The sequence below is a fragment of the Aspergillus alliaceus genome, assembly GCF_009176365.1.
Source record: "Aspergillus alliaceus strain CBS 536.65 unplaced genomic scaffold BDW43scaffold_6, whole genome shotgun sequence".
In the NCBI taxonomy this organism is placed as follows: domain Eukaryota; kingdom Fungi; phylum Ascomycota; class Eurotiomycetes; order Eurotiales; family Aspergillaceae; genus Aspergillus; species Aspergillus alliaceus.
Window position 1 is genome coordinate 1,034,748 of NW_022474689.1, and position 19,016 is coordinate 1,053,763.

Here is a 19,016-nt window from a genome sequence, read left to right on the forward strand (position 1 = left end):
AAGGCGGGAACTAAGAATATTCGAGGAGCACTTTTGGCTGAGGTCAACAATCAATACCTATCTGGGTTTAGTGCAGGGCGGTGAGGCCAAATTTTGTGCAGTTTGACAGAGAAGCCCGTTTGGGAAAGACGTTGGATCGCAGTCCGAATCGCAGTCCGAACCGCCTTGAGTCAGACTCCCCGCGTAACACAATCCGCTGTCCATCTCCTCTCAAAAAGGTGAGTTGTTGTCTTCCCTTGCTATTGTCTCCCATATGGTATCTTTTAATCCCCAACTAGATTGTCTCTGATACCTCTCTTCTCCAGGTCTTTCATCATGGCGGGCTCCGATCTCGTTGACCATTCCCCCCGCCATCCCACTAAAGCCGCACAACTTAATAGCGCATCGAATGTCATTCTCATTGACAACTATGATTCCTTCACCTGGAACGTTTATCAATATTTGGTCCTTGAGGGCGCCACTGTTAAGGTGTTTCGCAATGATGAGTTAACCTTGGAGGAGTTGATCGCCAAAAAGCCTACTCAACTGGTTATCAGTCCCGGTCCGGGCCATCCGGAGACCGATGCAGGTATCAGCAATGCTGCAATTCAATACTTCAGCGGTAAAATACCAATCTTTGGTGTCTGTATGGGCCAGCAGTGCATTATCTCTTCCTTCGGTGGCAAAGTCGATGTCACTGGCGAGATCTTGCATGGTAAGACATCAGTGATAAAACACGACGGCAAAGGTGCCTATGAAGGACTCCCGGCTTCGCTCGCAGTAACAAGATACCATTCTCTTGCTGGAACACACTCAACTATTCCCGATTGCCTGGAGGTATCCTCATATGCTCAGCTAGGTGAGGACAGCAACAAGACCGTCATTATGGGAGTAAGACACAAGCAGCTTGCAGTGGAAGGTGTCCAGTTTCATCCTGAAAGTATCCTCACCGAGGATGGCCGAGGAATGTTTAGGAACTTTCTCAAACTTACAGCGGGTACTTGGGAAGGCAACAGCAAGCAATCTAGTTCGCAGAATGTCACCCCTGTGGCAAGTGGTTCGGCTGCTTCGAACAGCACTCCCAAAGCAGACAAGAAGACTTCCATCCTCGAAAAGATATATGACCACCGCAGGGCTGCCGTTGCCATTCAGAAGACTATCCCTTCCCAACGGCCAGCGGATCTTCAGGCTGCCTATGACCTCAATATTGCTCCTCCACAAATCTCATTTCCTGCTCGTTTAAGACAATCACCTTATCCTTTATCACTTATGGCTGAAATCAAGCGCGCTTCCCCTTCTAAAGGTATGATTGCGGAGAACGCGTGTGCCCCTGCCCAAGCTCGAGAGTATGCCAAGGCCGGGGCTAGTGTAATTTCTGTCCTCACTGAGCCGGAATGGTTCAAAGGCAGCATCGACGACTTGCGTGCTGTTCGCCAGAGCTTGGAAGGATTTGCCAACCGACCTGCAATTTTGAGGAAGGAGTTTGTCTTCGACGAGTATCAGATCCTCGAAGCACGTCTGACGGGCGCTGATACCGTCTTACTGATCGTGAAAATGCTAAGCATCGAGCTTCTGACAAGATTGTATCACTACTCTCGGAGCCTAGGAATGGAGCCTCTCGTCGAGGTAAACACTCCAGAGGAAATGAAGATTGCGGTCGAGCTTGGGGCTGAGGTGATTGGTGTGAATAACAGAGACCTGAGGAGCTTCGAGGTTGACCTCGGTACTACGAGTCGGCTGATGGACCAGGTGAAGGAGAACACTATAGTCTGCGCTCTTAGTGGAATTTCTGGCCCGAAGGATGTCGAGGCCTACAAGAAGGAAGGAGTCAAAGCTATTCTCGTAGGAGAGGCGCTTATGCGAGCGCCTAACACTTCTGATTTTGTTGCAGAGCTGCTTGGAGGAACGTCACTGAAATCTCTCCAAGGCTCACGAACCTCACCGTTGATCAAGATCTGTGGTACACGATCTGAGGAGGGGGCTCGGGCTGCAATCGAGGCCGGTGCTGATTTGATTGGTATCATTCAGGTCCAAGGGCGGAAGCGAACCGTTTCAGATGATGTCGCTCTTCGCATTTCTCAGGTGGTGAAATCGACGAAGCGGCCTGTTCCTTATGCAGATACACTGTCTCAGGGCGCACCAACTGCAGCATCAGTTGAATACTTTGATCATTCCTCTAGTGTCCTGCGTCATCCTAACCGTGCCCTGCTTGTGGGTGTGTTCCAGAACCAGCCATTGTCGTATATCTTGGCGCAGCAACAAAAGCTGGGACTCGACGTGGTACAATTGCACGGCTCGGAACCACTGGAATGGGCTAGATTAATACCAGTTCCCGTGATCCGCAAATTCGGCCTCGAGGAGACCGGAATTGCACGAAGAGCTTACCACACGTTACCCCTACTTGATTCAGGATCAGGAGGCTCAGGTGAATTGCTCGATCAGTCTGGTGTTCAAAAAGTTCTAGACAGCGACGCTGGTCTGCGTGTTATCTTGGCTGGGGGGTTGGACCCTGTCAACGTTGCTAACACGATAAAGGCGCTAGGAAAGTCCGGTCAGAAGGTTGTTGGAGTAGATGTCAGTTCTGGCGTGGAGTCGGATGGCGCTCAGGATCCAAGTAAAATCCATGCCTTTGTGCAGGCAGTGAGAGGACTTCAACAGTAAATTTCATAACTACTTCTCTTCTTCCGATACCAACAATTTGACATACCTATATGGCAATGTCAGTTTCAATTTCCTTTATCTCGTCGAGAAATGATCAATCTAATTCAATTTCAGCTGCCAGTTTAGTCTCAATTATACATGTTTCGGGTTAACATTCACTTTATCTACCCTCAAACTAGATGTGTTGTTAATCGGTCTGCGTTTTTGAACCACGATTGTCTACTCTCACAAGCCATCTGGACGCATACATCTTCTATTAAAATGATCTTGAGAGTTATTGAAACCTTTCTTAGCGGTTCTTTCTTTCTGTACATCCACTCAAATAAGCCAATACGGAGCTCACCCAGGCCATCTGGTCGCTTCTGAAGCCATAAGTTCCCCTTAAGAGCTACCCGCTCTGTCAACACTACCCAGCTATCTGCCGTACTTTGGCACCTTCAATATGGGGAAAATCTTTTTAGAAGGTCACATTATGCTCTGCCGGCAGCCTCGGCGACAATGCTAGCAAGATCCCTCAATAGGTACACGCGCATGGGGAAAAATACTCTAAGTCACTCAAGATGTGACACTTAATCACTACTAAAGAAACCTACAAGAAGTACATCAATCCTGGTTGGCTCATCATATCCACTCCTGTGGAAGCTCACTTCATTAACACATTTTCCCAAAGTCAAGGAAGCCAAACGTCTAGGTACTGTCAAGATTGTATCATACTTTTTACTAGACGACTCCCTTCTTTCAAAGAGCCGGACACCTAAACGTATAAAGGCTTATATCCTCGAGAATATCATGAAGGAGGAGAGGAAAGCAGCAAAAGAGAGAGCCAGAAAGACCCATGCAAAGTCTGCAAAGAACTCTGCTAGTAAATAACCGGGTATTTAGCTATGTTCTCGTACTCTGACTACATATGCGCTTATGCTTTCGTCGAGAGCATGATATATGTACTGACTCTGGGAAAGTAAAGAGAACAGGCTCTTTGGGTGGAGGCCGTGGGATGAATCCCGGCTCTAGTACATGTGTGTCCTATGCTCCACATGCATGACTAGTTGGAATGCTGATATAGTGGATATATAACGGGCTATCATGTTTACGTGGACATGAATAGTCATATTAAATACAACGCAACGCTTGTTCGGTAGACAATCACGAAGCGGAACGAGAAAATTCAACTTACAGTCAGTTGAATATCTGAGAACACTCGTTCCCTGTTCAGTCAATGCTGATTTCTTGGAAACAGATCTACAAATCGAACAATAAACCGCAAACTTTTGCAACTGAATAGAAGCATAGTCGCATCGGAATAAGATCCGAGCCACAACTTCTAGCTCCACGTGGAGGCAATCTCGAAACAGACATATCGACATTCAAAGTTGCATTCGAAGAAAATACAGGGAGGAGTTGGGAAAATGGAACCTCGCCAGCGCCAAAACAGGGTAGTGAAGGAAGGCTTTCACGACCCCATGAAGGCTGGTATCGCCATGAAATTTCCAGGAACTTATTGATGGACTTCCTCAAGAGAGCCCCGAATGCTAGAGGTGGCGAGGCTAGTGACGATCAAGGATCGAGAACATGGCGTGCTGAATACTTCTGCCAAAGGATTGGTAGTCCCTGCCGATGATCAGCTGGTTGGAGGAGATCAAATCCCAGGGAAGGATATCAAAGGAGATGGCAGAAGTTGTCAATGATGCTTTCGCCGAACATGTGTCTACGGCGCTGGTGCACTCGCAGAGTAACCCGGACGTGGTGGCGCTAGACTAGTCATGGGCTGAAACCCAGATTTCTGCAAGCAAACCTCGCCAGGGTTGGTTTTATAGTGGGGGAATTACGTTGAGAGCACCCTCAGTGTCTGAAGTTGCGAAGTTTGCCTCTATTGCATTCTTTAGCGCCATGAGATTGGTAGTCTTGGCTGATAGTGACCATTTTGTCTAAAATGACTAACTCAATAAAAGTGAAAATAAACCTGACATACGGGAAATTGCTTAGAGATATAACATCGGCGAATACGTATCCAAAACACGTAAGTCTCTGTTCTTCTAGACGGGTATACAATAGTAAACAGTGATTGTTAAACAGCCAAATGCTAACCTTTTGAAACCTTCCAACACCTTAAGCGCCAAGACAGACTTTTCTTATGTCTTCGTAAGTAGAGATACATTGCCACAAAGCCGTTGCAGCTGTTGCAGCTGTTGCCGACAAACCGTTCACAGGTAATCCTTCTTTCTGCTGGTTCTGGTGTACTGCGTAAGAGCCCATTCAACATCACCACTGGAGCCCTTCTCCAACGATCCGCCACGGATCTCGAACAATCTCATGGTCATGCGTGGACCAACCTCGGCCAGTTCAACGTCCCGATAGCTCGTCTTGACAAACACATGATGCCGCACTTCGATGCTGTCCTCTCTATTCACGAAGCTGACGACACGGTTGCCAACTTTCCCAGCCTCACGCGGAGGGAAGAGGTGCTTCAAGATCTGCACCACCCGAAGACCCAATTTCGACTTGAATCCCTCGAATATAAGGTGGGGGTAGCTCTCCGAGACGGTTCCACGGGCAGCGTTTGGAATATCCGCACGAAGAACGACATTGTGCAGCGAGAAACTAGCTGTCGGGCCATGGGGTAAGTGAGAAATGGTCATCGCAGTAGGAGTTCCGCGGTGTTCATGTAAGAGAACCATGTCTGTTAACGCCGCAGCATTTGCGCTAGATACCAAATCCGGGATAACAAGACCACCACGGTTCAGACGAATGGATGTTGGCAGAAGCAGACGAATCTCCTTTGCGAATGCACCTAGGCGGACAGATGGGTTTCGAGAAGTTGTAACGATAGGGCGGGGATCGACGATTCCCGATGTGAGGGCATATTCGTCGTCAAGGTCTAGCATATCGGTATCCTTCTTATCCTTCCTGTCTAATGTAGGTAAAGATTCGTCATATTTGAAATCTTCACGGAGCTTTTTATCCTCTGCGATGGAAGGATCCAGTGGTTTTCCGGAGGCTAGCGAAGCCTTCAACTGGGCTCGCTTTTCTGCGATAGAGGCATCGCGGAGAAGCAATGCTCTCCGATAGAGATAATCTCGGCGCTCGCGAGCTTGACGGCGCTAAAAGAAGGTCAGTAAAAGTCTCCTGGTTGATGGCAAAGAGCAAAAATCATAATAAGGTTAAGACGTACGAGCATTTTGTCTGGATGGATGTCTTGGAGAAATTGTTTGAAGCTTTGTCCTAAAGGCGGACAACTTTTTTTTGTTGCGTCAGTGGTCCCCATGGGCCACCGTACTGTGTGCGATTTGGCGGCGGCAAATAGACTGATAATCAAACGAGTGAGCCGATCGCAAACCATCGAATCGCCGAGTCCAGTGAATTACAACTTCCTGCCATCTAGGAAAAGCCGACTCACTTTCGTTGGGCTGTGTAGTGAATTAAGGGCTCGGTTGTTGATTAGTGAAGATAGTATGTGAGTAATTTTCAAGTCTCACTCGTTCTATACAGAAGAATTCATAGCTGACGACCGAAGCCTCTCATTCCTATTGCCCCTCTACTGTGGCACGCTGGGTTGTCTTATAAATCAAGACAGGTCTCCCTACAACCTCCATTTCTGCGTTTAACGATAGGGGACGGCCGGTTTTTCCTTTACGCTCTTTAGAGCTTACCTCATACGAAACTCTAGTAAAGTTCGTGTATGAACGACTCGTTTTTCTGAATTGTGGTGGAGTGGGCGTTTCGGATTTGCACAGTTCTTTCATTTCAACTTGTTATCGCCTTGCTAGAAGAGTTTCCCCTCCCGGGCAATACGCCTTAATCTGGACTCCGATCGAAAATGGCAGCTTTAGGCGATGATTTGCGGGAATTGGACGGCATAACTGGTGGTCTCCGCCCTCGGAGACATGACGACGACGAGGAGGGCTCTGATAATGACGACCTAGAGAGTACGACCAGCGCTCCAGCTGCTGGGAATGCAGAAAACCAAGGATATGCGGAGGAAGAAAAGGAGCTCCCACCACATGCATGCGCGTGAGTATCATGGCATATCCATCGGTTTCGCTAGATCAAAGCTTAAGCTAACCTTGGATCATCTGGAAGGTATTGCGGTATTCACAACCCAAGCAGTGTTGTCAAATGTCTCTCGTGCAGCAAGTGGTTCTGTAGCGCCCGTGGAAACACCTCGTCCTCCCACATTGTCAACCATCTCGTTCGAGCACGACACAAGGAAGTTCAACTACACCCTGCTTCATCGCTTGGTGATACGATCCTGGAGTGCTATAACTGCGGAACTAAGAATGTCTTTCTTCTGGGATTCATTCCAGCCAAGTCTGATACGGTCGTCGTTCTACTATGCCGCCAGCCTTGTGCCGCCATGCCATCGTCTAAGGATATGAACTGGGACACTTCACGCTGGCAACCACTTATTGAAGATCGCTCATTTCTGCCGTGGCTTGTAGCTGCGCCATCTGATCAGGAGCAGCTTCGAGCTCGCCACCTCAGCCCTCAGCTCATTGCAAAACTGGAGGAAATGTGGAAAGAGAACTCCCAGGCCACATTTTCAGATCTTGAGAAGGCCACTGCTGTAGATGACGAACCTGCTCCCGTTCTTTTACGATATGACGACGCTTTTCAGTACCAAAACATTTTCGGACCTCTCGTCAAGATTGAAGCGGACTACGACCGGAAACTGAAGGAGTCTCAGTCGCAGGATGGTCTGATTGTGCGCTGGGACCTTGGTCTCAATAACAAGCATCTAGCTAGTTTTATTCTTCCAAAGCTTGAGCTTGGAGATGTTAAATTGGCCGTAGGAGATGAAATGCGGCTGAAGTATACTGGTGAACTGCGCCCCAAATGGGAAGGAGTTGGATATGTCATCAAGATTCCGAATAACCAATCTGATGAGGTCACTATCGAATTGCGAGCAAAGGGCGACCACAAGTCAGTGCCTACAGAGTGCACGCATAATTTTACTGCCGACTATGTGTGGAAGTCTACCTCATTCGACCGTATGCAACTCGCTATGAAGACGTTTGCAGTTGATGAAATGAGTGTTTCCGGGTATATCTTCCATCGCCTTCTTGGTCACGAAGTCGCAGCTGCACCAATGAAGACACAAATGCCGAAAAAGTTCAGTGTCCCTGGTCTGCCAGAACTGAATGGTAGTCAGATCAACGCGGTTAAGAGCGTTCTACAACGGCCTCTGAGTCTTATTCAAGGCCCCCCGGGAACGGGAAAAACCGTTACTTCTGCAACGATTATTTATCATCTCGCTAAGCTTAATGGTGGCCAGGTCTTAGTCTGTGCTCCTTCCAATGTTGCTGTGGATCAACTCTGTGAGCGTATTCACAGAACCGGTCTGAAGACAGTGCGAGTAACGGCCAAATCTCGTGAGGATGTAGAATCGCCTGTTGGGTTCTTGTCATTGCATGAGCAAGTTCGCTTGAACGACAGCAATATTGAGCTTTTGAAGCTCAATCAACTCAAGTCTGAACTCGGGGAGTTGTCGAGTCAAGACGAAAAGCGGCTGAAGCAGCTCACTCGTTCGGCGGAGCGGGAGATTTTGAACAACGCTGATGTTATCTGCTGCACTTGTGTCGGTGCCGGTGACCCTCGGCTTGCGAAACTCAAGTTTCGTACTGTTTTGATCGACGAGTCTACTCAATCAGCAGAACCAGAGTGTATGATTCCGTTAGTTCTAGGATGCAAGCAGGTTGTTCTCGTTGGCGATCACCAGCAGCTTGGGCCCGTCATCATGAACAAGAAAGCAGCTAAGGCAGGTCTCAACCAGTCTCTTTTCGAGCGTCTTGTCATCTTAGGTTGCTCCCCTATTCGTCTGAACGTTCAGTACCGTATGCACCCTTGTCTCTCGGAATTTCCTTCGAATATGTTCTACGAGGGTTCCTTGCAGAACGGTATCTCTTCCATTGAGCGCCTTCGTCGTGATGTTGACTTCCCCTGGCCCATCAGCGACAATCCCATGATGTTCTGGTCGAACTTGGGCAATGAGGAAATTTCCGCCTCCGGTACGTCTTATCTCAACCGTACAGAATCGACAAACGTGGAGAAGATCGTTACCCGCTTCTTCAAGGCCGGCGTACAACCTCAAGACATTGGTATCATCACCCCTTATGAGGGCCAGCGTAGCTACATCGTCAGCTCCATGCAGGCAAATGGTACCTTTAAGAAGGAACACTACAAGGAAATCGAGGTCGCCTCCGTGGATGCGTTCCAAGGACGAGAGAAGGATTTCATTATCCTCTCTTGTGTGCGTTCAAACGACCATCAAGGCATTGGGTTCTTGAGCGATCCGCGTCGTCTCAATGTTGCGCTTACACGAGCGAAGTATGGTTTGGCCATTCTTGGTAACCCAAAGGTGCTATCCAAGCATCCTTTGTGGAACTGTCTCTTGCAGCACTTCAAAGAGCGGCACTGCTTGGTTGAAGGGCCTTTGTCCAATCTTCAGGAATCCCTTATACAGTTCAGCCGTCCTAAGCAAGCATACAGAGGACCCCAGCGATTCCAGATGGCATATAACCACGCTTCTAGCGTGACCAGTGGAATGATGAATGGACGGAATGGACAACGCAACGACTTCCAAGATACTGGCTCAGTGATAGGTTATATTCCTGATGATGTTTCTTCTGTCCACTCTTCTGCCCTTGGCGGTGTCGGTATTCCTTCTGGATATCCTCCCATGTTTCAGAACTTCACAGACTCTTGGCCTGCCCTTCCAGGAGCTCGTAGGGCCAATGGCAACAGAGGAAAGGGAGCGCCTAGCATTGCTGGGGAGTCTATCGCGGCGACAGAGTCTGACGTTACCGCGAGCATCATTGATGGTAAGAGTGTTGACCAGGGCGGCGTTAGTCTCGCCGGTCTTAGCATCCACGATATGAGCAAGCAGCCCAGTCTCAGCCAATCCGACCGGTTGAAACGCTATGTAGAATCCGGTGGTCGTGAGCCTTACAAACCCGGCGTCGCTGATAATGGTAGCATCTTCGGCGGAAGCTCTGCAAGTATTCGTGTCACTCGTGGTGTTCCGGGTCATATTATTGATGACGACGATACACGCAGCGTTTCTACTGCATTTGCAAGCCAGGTGGGAGGCAACTACGATTGATTACGGTAACGTTGCGTTATTACGCTAGTCAGGGTGGCAAAGAACCTTGCAGCTCTCACATAACTCGGGATACGACTATCTGCAGCACTGTTAGGTCACTCAAACATAATTCGGTGTTCTGAGAGACCGCTCGAGCTGTTGACCATCTCTTTGGACTCGACAGACCCGTACCTTCAGGGTAGCATCAATGCAAACATGTCTCAGCCATATGATGAGAAATGGGGTAGGGGTGTTTCTCGAGCCTCGAACTTGTCTCCTCTGATACGTATATCTATATCGAGATATAACCGTTGCCATTTCAGTGGTCGAAAGCAATTTATGTGCCATATGTGGGAGTGATCAGATTTAAGATCATTAGCATGAATATGGTACTCCGTGGAGCAACGCGGGGTGCGGTAGTGGTCTGGCTCACAACGTCCTTTTGATGTATCGATAGCTGTCAAAAGCTGTTTCATCGGAGGATTAGTGAGGTGTCGTTCGGCTTGCATGCATATTTCTCTGGCTACTCTCAGGCTACAGCCGTGCTCAATACTTTCACGCATTAATGGGTGAGAATGGGCTCTCCTAAAGATGCTACCTTTTTTTTCAAGTTATTTCAATATTTTTGACTATTTCACTGGCACCGCCTTCCTTGTGGCATCGTCAGTCATGGCGATATTGATCTTTACAAATGTGGAGAGAAAGCAATTTGTTTACTCCTACATGTCTGTATACGCCGTTTGACCTTCGTCAGCTGGGGACTTGTCTTATCACTCGTTGCTAACTATGCCGTTTAGTTCTAGCAGATTAAATCAGATTATTGTCGCTCATTCGTAAATACATTTCTTGTATGGGACACGTACTCAACAGCTGAGCCTTTGTCATTCCACCTCACCGTGGGCCCAAGACACCCTACGGTGGCCTTGTTAGTTCCGATAGAGTTGGCTATTTTGTGGCTGTAGACAAGTGGATTAAAGCGCCTTGCATGGTAGAAGTAGGCATCTACGATTTCTCATCCTGGCAGCTTGTCACTGCAGAACCTCTTGTATGTAGGACCCTCGATCGCAGCTGAGGAAGTAAACTCCGCCAACTCAGCCACAGTGTGACGGACAGCGATTGATCTATTCTCATTTCTTCGCCGGATTACATTGGTCCAGCAGTAGCTGAGAACAATTAGTAGGATTGGCTTATGCAGCTCGGGAGTCGCGGCCGAATCTGATATTGCAAAACTGCGCCACTGGGGGATCGTCCATCCTTATTCATCCTTAAAGGCTGTACTAGGGTCTGAGGTGCATACATGGTTCTAATATTATCTGTCATAACGGTGGTGCCTGTTCTTGTCTGTACACAAGGTTATTTTTATTTTTATTTTTTATTTTTTATTTTTTTTTTGGCATGATGCTTGGCTTTCATGGATGTGTGGCTGACGAGACTAGGTGTGCTTACTACTTTATGTTGTAGCGATAAATAAAGGATGTGTCAAAGAAAAAGAGGGCAAATCAGAATAAAATAGAACAAAGTACTACGCAGGCAGACAGACACAAGATAGACCCAGCGATAGAGAGGTCAAATTGCGGTGTCAAGTTGGTCCATCAAGGCGTCTAAAAGTGGGCACTGATTTGCATAACAACCTAACACTTGGTGGAGCCTATACAAAAGTCTGTCTAATCAACAGTAATGTGCACATGTGTACTTCGTATTTACTTCTCCCCTCCTCGCATGGACATAGTATAGAAAGTATAGGTAGTGTTAGTCGACTGCTGGATCATCTAAACCATGCCTTGATTGCTTTCGCCTTGATCAGATAATCCAATCATCATTAAAACATTGACGAGGCACCGACTGTCCGCCTGATGCAGGCGGTTCTCCATAATAACTTAAGTAGTATTGGGCCAACGGTTGGGTACCTAAGGTACCGATCCTCCATGAGGTCATATTTGTTCGGTAGTCCCGACGTGGCCTGGTCATCTTAATTCGGCAGGGTACGAGTAACCTGCAGGAGAAACTATGCCTCAAACGGCATACGGTCGTTGGCTAGAGTATGTATGGAAGGGGCATTTACCATTACGAAACAAGTCGGTGGTTGATCGGTGGCGGTGTGGCTGAGACACTCTTTTCTAGCCACGTGCCATGGTTTTCATTGGCAGGCAACGATGAGGCCGGAATCCGGTTGTGGCGGATGCCCATAACCAGAAATGCACCGTGCAATCCAATATTCTTCAGTATTTAACTTATCCCATACCTGATGATTAATGTATCAGTCTCCTAGGTAGTATAAGGGTTGCCTGACATCAACCTCACGAATGACTCATTAGTCGAAGCCTAAGATCCCCATACCTTCCTATGCTTAAGGATCTTTGCGCAGTTGCCGCTTCCTGTGATTCAGCACCTACAATACACCGCGTCTTCGTTAGTCACATCGAACCACGTATGCAGGGCTACCTTCTTGGTCAAAGTTTTTTTTTATTCTTTTATCCTTCTTTTATTTATTTTTGCTGAAGCGCTTATTGCAAATATATTATAATTAGTGGTCTTCTTTGATGGTCTTGTTTTTGTCACTATACCCACCTCAGCGTAAACTTTTGGATCGGGTGGCGTTGCCGCCAAGTCTCTCATGCTTAGTCACTAGCGGAACTGGATGCCTTGTTGTTACCTGAAAAATTCGGCACCCCCCGTTTTCCGAGTAAAGGACCTACACTCTTCAGTGTGCCACTGAGAAGAACTACGAAATCGACGCTTTTATATTAACCCACTCCTATTTGCCCTGTACTTTTCACACCCCCGAATTCTGAAGTCGGATTCTCTACGATTCCTTCTTTCGCGCTCGTCCTTCACCTACTCAAATAACCCGCCTCATCTCAATTGACGGCGGGGTCCACTACGATATGGGAGACGGGTCTGATTATCCTAGTCCACGAAGCGAAGGTCCTGGCGGGCCTGTAACTGTCCTCGTCACTGCTCAAGAATCTATCTCCCCAGCACCAAAGATGACCGACCAACTGTCTCCAAATTTCATGGATGGAGCTCGTCCGCGACTGTCGGTGAGACGGGCGCGAGATCCACCCAAGAACCCTGCAGGTCAGATTTATTGCGATCATCCCGAGTGTCAACACGCGCCTCCGACGTTCCGCCGCCCATGCGAATGGAAGTAAGTACCTTTTCATGCTTTCCTGCGAGTGCCCGTGAAGCTAACCAAACTGCCATCCAACAGCAAGCACATGGACAAACATGACCGCCCTTACAAGTGCCTGGAGCCTGGATGTGACAAGATTCAGGGATTCACGTATTCCGGTGGCCTGTTGAGACACCAGCGCGAAGTGCACAAGAAAAACATAAATGCAAAAAAGCCACTGATGTGTCCATATGCCGACTGCAATCGCAGCACAGGTAACGGATTCACGCGTCAAGAGAATCTGAAGGAGCATCTTCGACGCCGTCATATGCATACTGAAAATGGCCACGCGTCAGAGCTACCTATGGTACCAGTTCCCGAGCTGGACGGTACCGCGCCTCTCCCAGTCACCTCGCCCATCAAGCGGAAGCGTGACTCGATTGATTCCATTGAAATTCCTGAAGAAGAAGAAAATGGCGTTGATCTACGAAACGAAATCAAACGACTGCGACGCGAGGCCCAGATGAAAGATCGGCGACTGGAAGAGCTGGAAAGAATTGTTGCAGAGCTGCAACAGAGGATTCCACAGACTGCAGTATCGCAGGGTTAGATGGGCTCAGCATGCCGGTCTTACGAGAAATATCAGTTTGCAATGCGCGTCCTGATTTGAATCTTTTTCTATTATTTTCTTTGCCTTTTGTCTGTCTTCATTATTTGCTCCTCTTTTGCTTTTATGTTCTTCTTGCATTCCATGGGCGTTTTCACATGCAGAGTGCGGGCCTTGGGTTTGCGTTCAATGTCTACAACATCAGTGGGAGGTTTATATGGATCGATCTACATCTCAGAACGCGTGGCTTGCGACAGGCAGCTCTGAAGAATCTGGCGTTTGCTCGAGGTTGATAATACGGACCCGGCGGTGTTATTATGGTTGTCTCCCTTTCTATTCCCTGAAATATACCCAGGCGTTTTCAACCCATCTCCTTTGTTAGTCTCAACAGCTCCAAACATTTCCTTTTATCTCTTCTCCCATACGACGTGACTTTCTGGATCGATTCCAGTTGTGACTTTCTTGTCAACAAGTCCCGTATATGGTGAAGACTGTATTGCTCTCTAGTGTATACATGCCTACAGGTATGGCCTGACAAGCTTGGCTAGCCATCAAACCGGCTGAGCTCATGTTGTTCATCTACTTGGGTTCTGATAGGCATGGTATGCGGGATTACTGTGTCTCATGATTGTAATTTTCACCCCTCTTGCAGAAAGATCCATTGAGTTATTCTTTATTAAATTACTTGTTCTGATTACCAAGCGTATGAGTCTCTCTTTCACATGGAAGCCATCGTCTAAGCCATGCAGCTTCTGACTCAAGAGGATGGCTAGTGCATAGTAATCCAGCGATATCTGGAAGGTCATTCGCCACAACGGAGCACAGGCTAAGTCGCTTATGACTCCAAACAACCCGTAACCAACAAGATGTTACGATCTCTGACTCAACCCCGAGTTGCCTGTCCTCTGCGTTTGATACGGATAGTGATTAGATCCGATTAGATGGGTGGTCTCATAGAAGTCATATGATGCTGTCATGTGAAAGGCATGAGAGGGGAAGACTCAGGCAGGACTAGAATGTATAGAATGAGTGATGAGTGATGTTTGTTCTTCAAAGACGATCCCCCCTGGAAAGTTGAGACTGTCAACACGATGCCGCTTTATGTATGTACCTATGTCCACAAAGGTACTTGCTGAAACCTGGCCAGCCTGGAATTCTACTTGGACAGCCCACTATACTGCAATGGGAAAATGGGCTTAACCTAGTAAACGGTCTGGACTATGCAACGGCAGAATCTCATTTATACATAACTCTATCCAATCTGTAGCCGATTTCTATATAAATTAAATTGCTAAATCACTTTGGAATATAACAATAGTGGAAATATGATGATATTTCCTATTGGTAATAGTCTGTACTGACTATCTCAGGAACCAGCGGCCTCAGAGCCTGCTGGGCCTACTGCTACCTGATCTGCCTGAGAGCCTTTGCCGCCGTAGCGGTCACAACTGGATCGGCTGCTTAAAGCTCTAAGTTCTAGTCCGCCTTCCTGCCTAAGACTAGCCGTGGGCGTGGGCGCCAGTCTTAGTCCGGTCTAGTATGCTGTCCACCTACTCCATACACAAAAGACCATCATGGCGCATTGCTGAGTCATCTGCGATTTATGCAAGTTGCGGCCTGACGAGTGAGTCGTCGCTGCCTGCGAAACAAAGCTATCGTATTTAGTTTCACGGCGATAATGGCGAACACGACTTCTAGACGAAACATTGTCGGCTCTTTGATCTCTGATATATTGATACAATGCCTTTACAAGCCCCTTCTTATCTTGCGGAATTGTTGTATTCTTTAACCTCCTAATAAAGTGTTGTTATCTTACGCACCGAAACTTTGAGCCTTGCTCATCTATGAGAATTACGCTCTCTACTATCTCCCATTGGCGCTACGTGTGTTGGCCAGTCCCTGACCGGATCCTGGCTGTGTGTAACATATTACCAAAGCTTCATAGTACTACCTGTCTACATTGAGAAGCAAGGAGAAATGGCTCACCCATCTCGTCCCATGGAGGTCCCAATGTCCCAACAAACTGATTCTCCTTATGTTCGGACTCAACAATATACTCGCGGCGGCAGGCTACTCCAACCTGCCTACCCAGTGCCATCTGAATGGGGTCTTCCCCCTCTAGAGCCAGTTACCTCTGCTACTCATTTCTTCCCTGAAGGGGAATTTGTTCCACCACGATTTTTCGAAGTAATTGGTCCTGAATGGTTCCCTCTCGAAGGCGAATACAAGGAATGGCGTTATAATATGCGCAGAGAGGCCCAAAAGATTTTGCCATTTCTCTACCTGGGTCAATACCCCTCTGTGAAGGATAAGAGATGGCTCGAGCGTCAAGGTTTTACTTTACTTTTGGCTGTCCGAGATGCGAAATTGACACACGTCTCTGGCAAGAACGCAGCTGCTGAACTGGGAATTGAAGCCGAAACTATTGACATTTCCCATATTCATGATCTTGTGTCTATATTGCCTCGAGTGATTCGGCTGATTAATGACCATATCTCGTCTTCACATACCCCAGCATCCAGCCAATGGCCCCCCAAAAAGATTTTTGTATTTTGTGAGACTGGGAACCGTTATTCGGCCTTGGTGCCAATAGCGTACCTGATGGTAATGCTCAATCTGAAGTTGTACCACGCTGTGTCTGCGGTTCATATGCAGCGGCTTTCCGTTGAAGCAGATGAAGATTCGAAACAAATGCTAGCATCGTTTGAATCGATCATTATGGCCAAAAGAAATGTCGAAGAAGTCAGACGAGCAGCTTTGGACAACACGAATTTGATGGCCCCCCTAGGGACTGTGTGCAGAAAAAGGAGTTTTACGCATCAACACGAGGACGATGCTATGGAAGATGTTATGGATATGGGTACAGATGGAAATGCAACCTCTGAGAGAAAGCCTGTAGCTCCATTTCAGGATCGCTAGTGGTCATGCTTCCTTTAGAAGAACCTGGATATTTCTTATGGTGATAAGCGCCATGGTGGAATTCGTGAGGATGACGTTAACAAAGCCCAATTCTTTCCTTTAACTCCGTGCACCTTCTCTTTTCATTGCTTTGTACAATACAGATTTAATGCCCTCGGAGACTTTCGCATGATACTAAACTGGTCGTATAGTCATTTTTACAAATACTACTGGGAAATCAAATCTCTTTATCTGATTCATCTACACAAAGCAGACTTTGACTTAGACAATCCCTTGTCTGAACTATAGTCCTGATTCACTCGTTCATTAGAAATTTCCTTCTTTCATGTTGTGACTTCTTCATGTCGACAAAGCAGTTAATTCACTCAGCTATGGTCATGATTTTTGTTATTCGCTACCCCTAAGCAGGGGTACTTAACCCAATCACTATCTCCTGCTAGTAACATTTCCTGTACATTTCTCAGTGTACTCTCATGCCGAGACTTAACCTACTGACTTATCGCTCATGAAAGTGAAGAAGAGTCACCATGCGACTCCGTGAAAGCATCCGGCCTCCTGAGCGCTATGAATCAGAGCACCTTTACACACCATTAGTTCAAAGACCACTTCGCCAATGCAGAAATGCAATCCTCCCTCCATACATCGATTTCAACCAAAGCCTGCCTCCAGCCGCATTTCCCACAATAAATTTTCCTCGTCCTCCGGTACCGGGGGCTGATAACAGCGTACAGGGACAGCAGATTGCCCATTCGACCTGTTCACACCAAAGGCGCGATCAATCCAGGCATCATGGTGAGATCAAGGATAACAGAGAGGCAAGGGTCGATCTCGAGGATATCCCAATCAATCAGATCGATAACTACATTGCAAGTAATGGGGATTTGAATCCGGTTTATGTCAAAAACATGGCCACAATGGCCATTGCGGGATCATCATCCACGGATAACGACATTACTCCCGAGGAGGCTGATGATATCGAGCATCATCATGAGGTAAGTTGATGACTTGAATTCTTCCTCCATTTGGTGGTCAGGCGTACGTTTTGAGGTAGTTCCGCTAATAAACATAAACGCCTAGCCTGTACATTCGATCCCTGAGCCAAAGTGGACTGATTTGTGTCCTGGAATCCAAGTTGAAATATTCGATAATCTCCTTAATTTTTATAGGTGGAACGCTGCATGCCATAAGTTAGGTCTGTCCCTACAAGAACAGCATGACCTTGAAGAGCATATCTCCGCTCGTAATGAGCAACTCGAGCGAGAAGACTCGCAGTTAGAGTCTATGCGGAGGAAGCATCTTAGAGCTCTCTTGAAGATTGACAATAGTTTAAGGCACTCCTACGATTCACATCAGTTTGTTTTCTGCAAGATCTCGCAAAAGGCCACTGGTCGTCTGCAAAGAAGTACTAAGCCGGACTACCTCTTGTGCCATGCTAGTGAGGTCGCGAACGCCAGAAGATATTTGTACCAGCATGGCATGGATCCAAAATATGCCGGGGACTGGGGTAGTTGTTTCATTACGCCTCAGGCCAGTGGAGATGAACGAGATCCGGAAATGAGTGGTCTGAAATCGCAGCTAAATCGTGGTCAATATATGGAACTCAAAACTGGTACAACAGATGGATATATGGATCTCAGTGCCAAGGAAAGGGCCCATTCGATCCCAAATAAGCAGATATTCATTAACACGATTGGGGCGGCGTCGATTGCTAATCCGACGGATTTGAAACTACGCACAGGTAACTTGAATACGGCCCCAAGGTGGTTGAACCTTCTTTATGATCAGTCTATACATGGCTACCAGCCGGCGTTCCAAGAGAATAAATTAGTTCGTCTCAAGATTGGTGTCAAGCGAGCCGCCCAAATTCGTGATGACAAACCCATAACTTGCATTCAGCCGGTGAAGTTAGTGAAGTGTTTCCCTCCCATCGATGCTGTTTACTATGACCCGCCTTCGTGGAGTTCTGGGATTACTCAGAATACTACAGAGAGATACAATCCCCTAATTCCTCAAAGACCTAGATCAACATCGAACAGTGCACCCCAGCCTCTACCAAGAACAATGGGGAATTGGCCATATGATCCTGTCGAGCCCCAACCAACTACTTCTTCTATGAGATTCCAGCAGAGGTTGGAAGAGGCGCGCCAGGAAACTGAAAGGACAGAGAGACCAGGAGCGCAGCACCCTGCAGAGTGCAGAGGCTACGGGCCCTTTTCAACCCCAATACAAAGTCTTGAAACTACAAGTTGGTCTTCTTCAACCTTCTCCGGAAGGATTATCTCTCCCAGCAGCTCAGGCGAGCTTTATGGAGCATCGGTGCTAAACCAAGGCGCAAGATCTTCAACGACAGCTACTTCGGTTGAAACTTCTTCCTATGGCTCTACGAGAGGAATACCTGGTCCAGAAATTGTGTATTCGCCAAATGCCCCCTCGAACTCCTCGCCTACTTGGCCAGATGTTGCGAACATCGTGCAGACGAATGGGGAACGAGCAGCTCAACAAGGCGAATATGGAATTTGTCCTCTTAATGATGAAATGGTTCTTCCATCTGCTGGACGAGCCAACTGTTAGGATGATGACTATAGCATTGTCGTCCACTTGCTGGTTAGGCAATGTTGAGATGCCACAAGATCAATGTCTGGGACAAACGGTCCGGCGGAGAA

General features: G+C 47.5%; 6 protein-coding genes across 6 annotated transcripts; 5 read left to right on the plus strand and 1 right to left on the minus strand.

Moving 5' to 3' along the window:
- Positions 1–153: 153 nt before the first annotated feature.
- BDW43DRAFT_265505 (bifunctional anthranilate synthase/indole-3-glycerol-phosphate synthase) lies at positions 154–3,019 on the plus strand. The gene has a single exon (XM_032040795.1). The coding sequence runs from the start codon at positions 316–318 to the stop codon at positions 2,638–2,640; it is 2,325 nt and encodes a 774-aa protein (XP_031904261.1). The 5' UTR covers positions 154–315; the 3' UTR covers positions 2,641–3,019.
- Positions 3,020–4,841: 1,822 nt separating this feature from the next.
- On the minus strand, positions 4,842–5,815 carry BDW43DRAFT_307700 (snoRNA-binding rRNA-processing protein IMP4; the record flags this gene model as incomplete). The annotated part of the gene is made up of 2 exons (XM_032046302.1): positions 4,842–5,738; positions 5,810–5,815. 2 exons carry the CDS (start codon positions 5,813–5,815, stop codon positions 4,842–4,844), a joined length of 903 nt encoding a protein of 300 aa, XP_031904262.1.
- Positions 5,816–6,454: 639 nt separating this feature from the next.
- On the plus strand, positions 6,455–9,736 carry BDW43DRAFT_297736 (putative regulator of nonsense transcripts; the record flags this gene model as incomplete). The annotated part of the gene is made up of 9 exons (XM_032044442.1): positions 6,455–6,648; positions 6,718–6,814; positions 6,845–6,916; positions 6,947–7,339; positions 7,370–7,760; positions 7,836–7,915; positions 7,982–8,053; positions 8,090–8,425; positions 8,465–9,736. 9 exons carry the CDS (start codon positions 6,455–6,457, stop codon positions 9,734–9,736), a joined length of 2,907 nt encoding a protein of 968 aa, XP_031904263.1.
- Positions 9,737–12,273: 2,537 nt separating this feature from the next.
- On the plus strand, positions 12,274–13,549 carry BDW43DRAFT_207037 (putative C2H2 transcription factor). Its single transcript, XM_032039217.1, has 2 exons — positions 12,274–12,863; positions 12,927–13,549. Exons 1-2 carry the CDS (start codon positions 12,601–12,603, stop codon positions 13,435–13,437), a joined length of 774 nt encoding a protein of 257 aa, XP_031904264.1. The 5' UTR covers positions 12,274–12,600; the 3' UTR covers positions 13,438–13,549.
- A 1,474-nt stretch (positions 13,550–15,023) lies between these two features.
- Positions 15,024–16,617, plus strand: BDW43DRAFT_207033 (dual specificity protein phosphatase family protein). Its single transcript, XM_032039216.1, has one exon. It carries the CDS (start codon positions 15,412–15,414, stop codon positions 16,351–16,353), a length of 942 nt encoding a protein of 313 aa, XP_031904265.1. The 5' UTR covers positions 15,024–15,411; the 3' UTR covers positions 16,354–16,617.
- A 263-nt stretch (positions 16,618–16,880) lies between these two features.
- BDW43DRAFT_307704 (uncharacterized protein) lies at positions 16,881–18,924 on the plus strand (the record flags this gene model as incomplete). Its single annotated transcript, XM_032046303.1, has 2 exons — positions 16,881–17,345; positions 17,431–18,924. The coding sequence occupies 2 exons, from the start codon at positions 16,881–16,883 to the stop codon at positions 18,922–18,924; spliced, it is 1,959 nt and encodes a 652-aa protein (XP_031904266.1).
- Positions 18,925–19,016: the final 92 nt, after the last annotated feature.

What these genes read in the sequence shown, in the direction of transcription:
- BDW43DRAFT_207037 (XM_032039217.1), top strand. Translation starts at nt 12,601, where the DNA reads ATGGGAGACGGGTCTGATTATCCTAGTCCACGAAGCGAAGGTCCTGGC. An exon ending in CGCCGCCCATGCGAATGGAA is followed by an intron (nt 12,864 to 12,926) that starts GTAAGTACCTTT and finishes GCCATCCAACAG; the next exon opens with CAAGCACATGGACAAACATG.
- BDW43DRAFT_207033 (XM_032039216.1), top strand. Translation starts at nt 15,412, where the DNA reads ATGGCTCACCCATCTCGTCCCATGGAGGTCCCAATGTCCCAACAAACT.
- BDW43DRAFT_265505 (XM_032040795.1), top strand. Translation starts at nt 316, where the DNA reads ATGGCGGGCTCCGATCTCGTTGACCATTCCCCCCGCCATCCCACTAAA.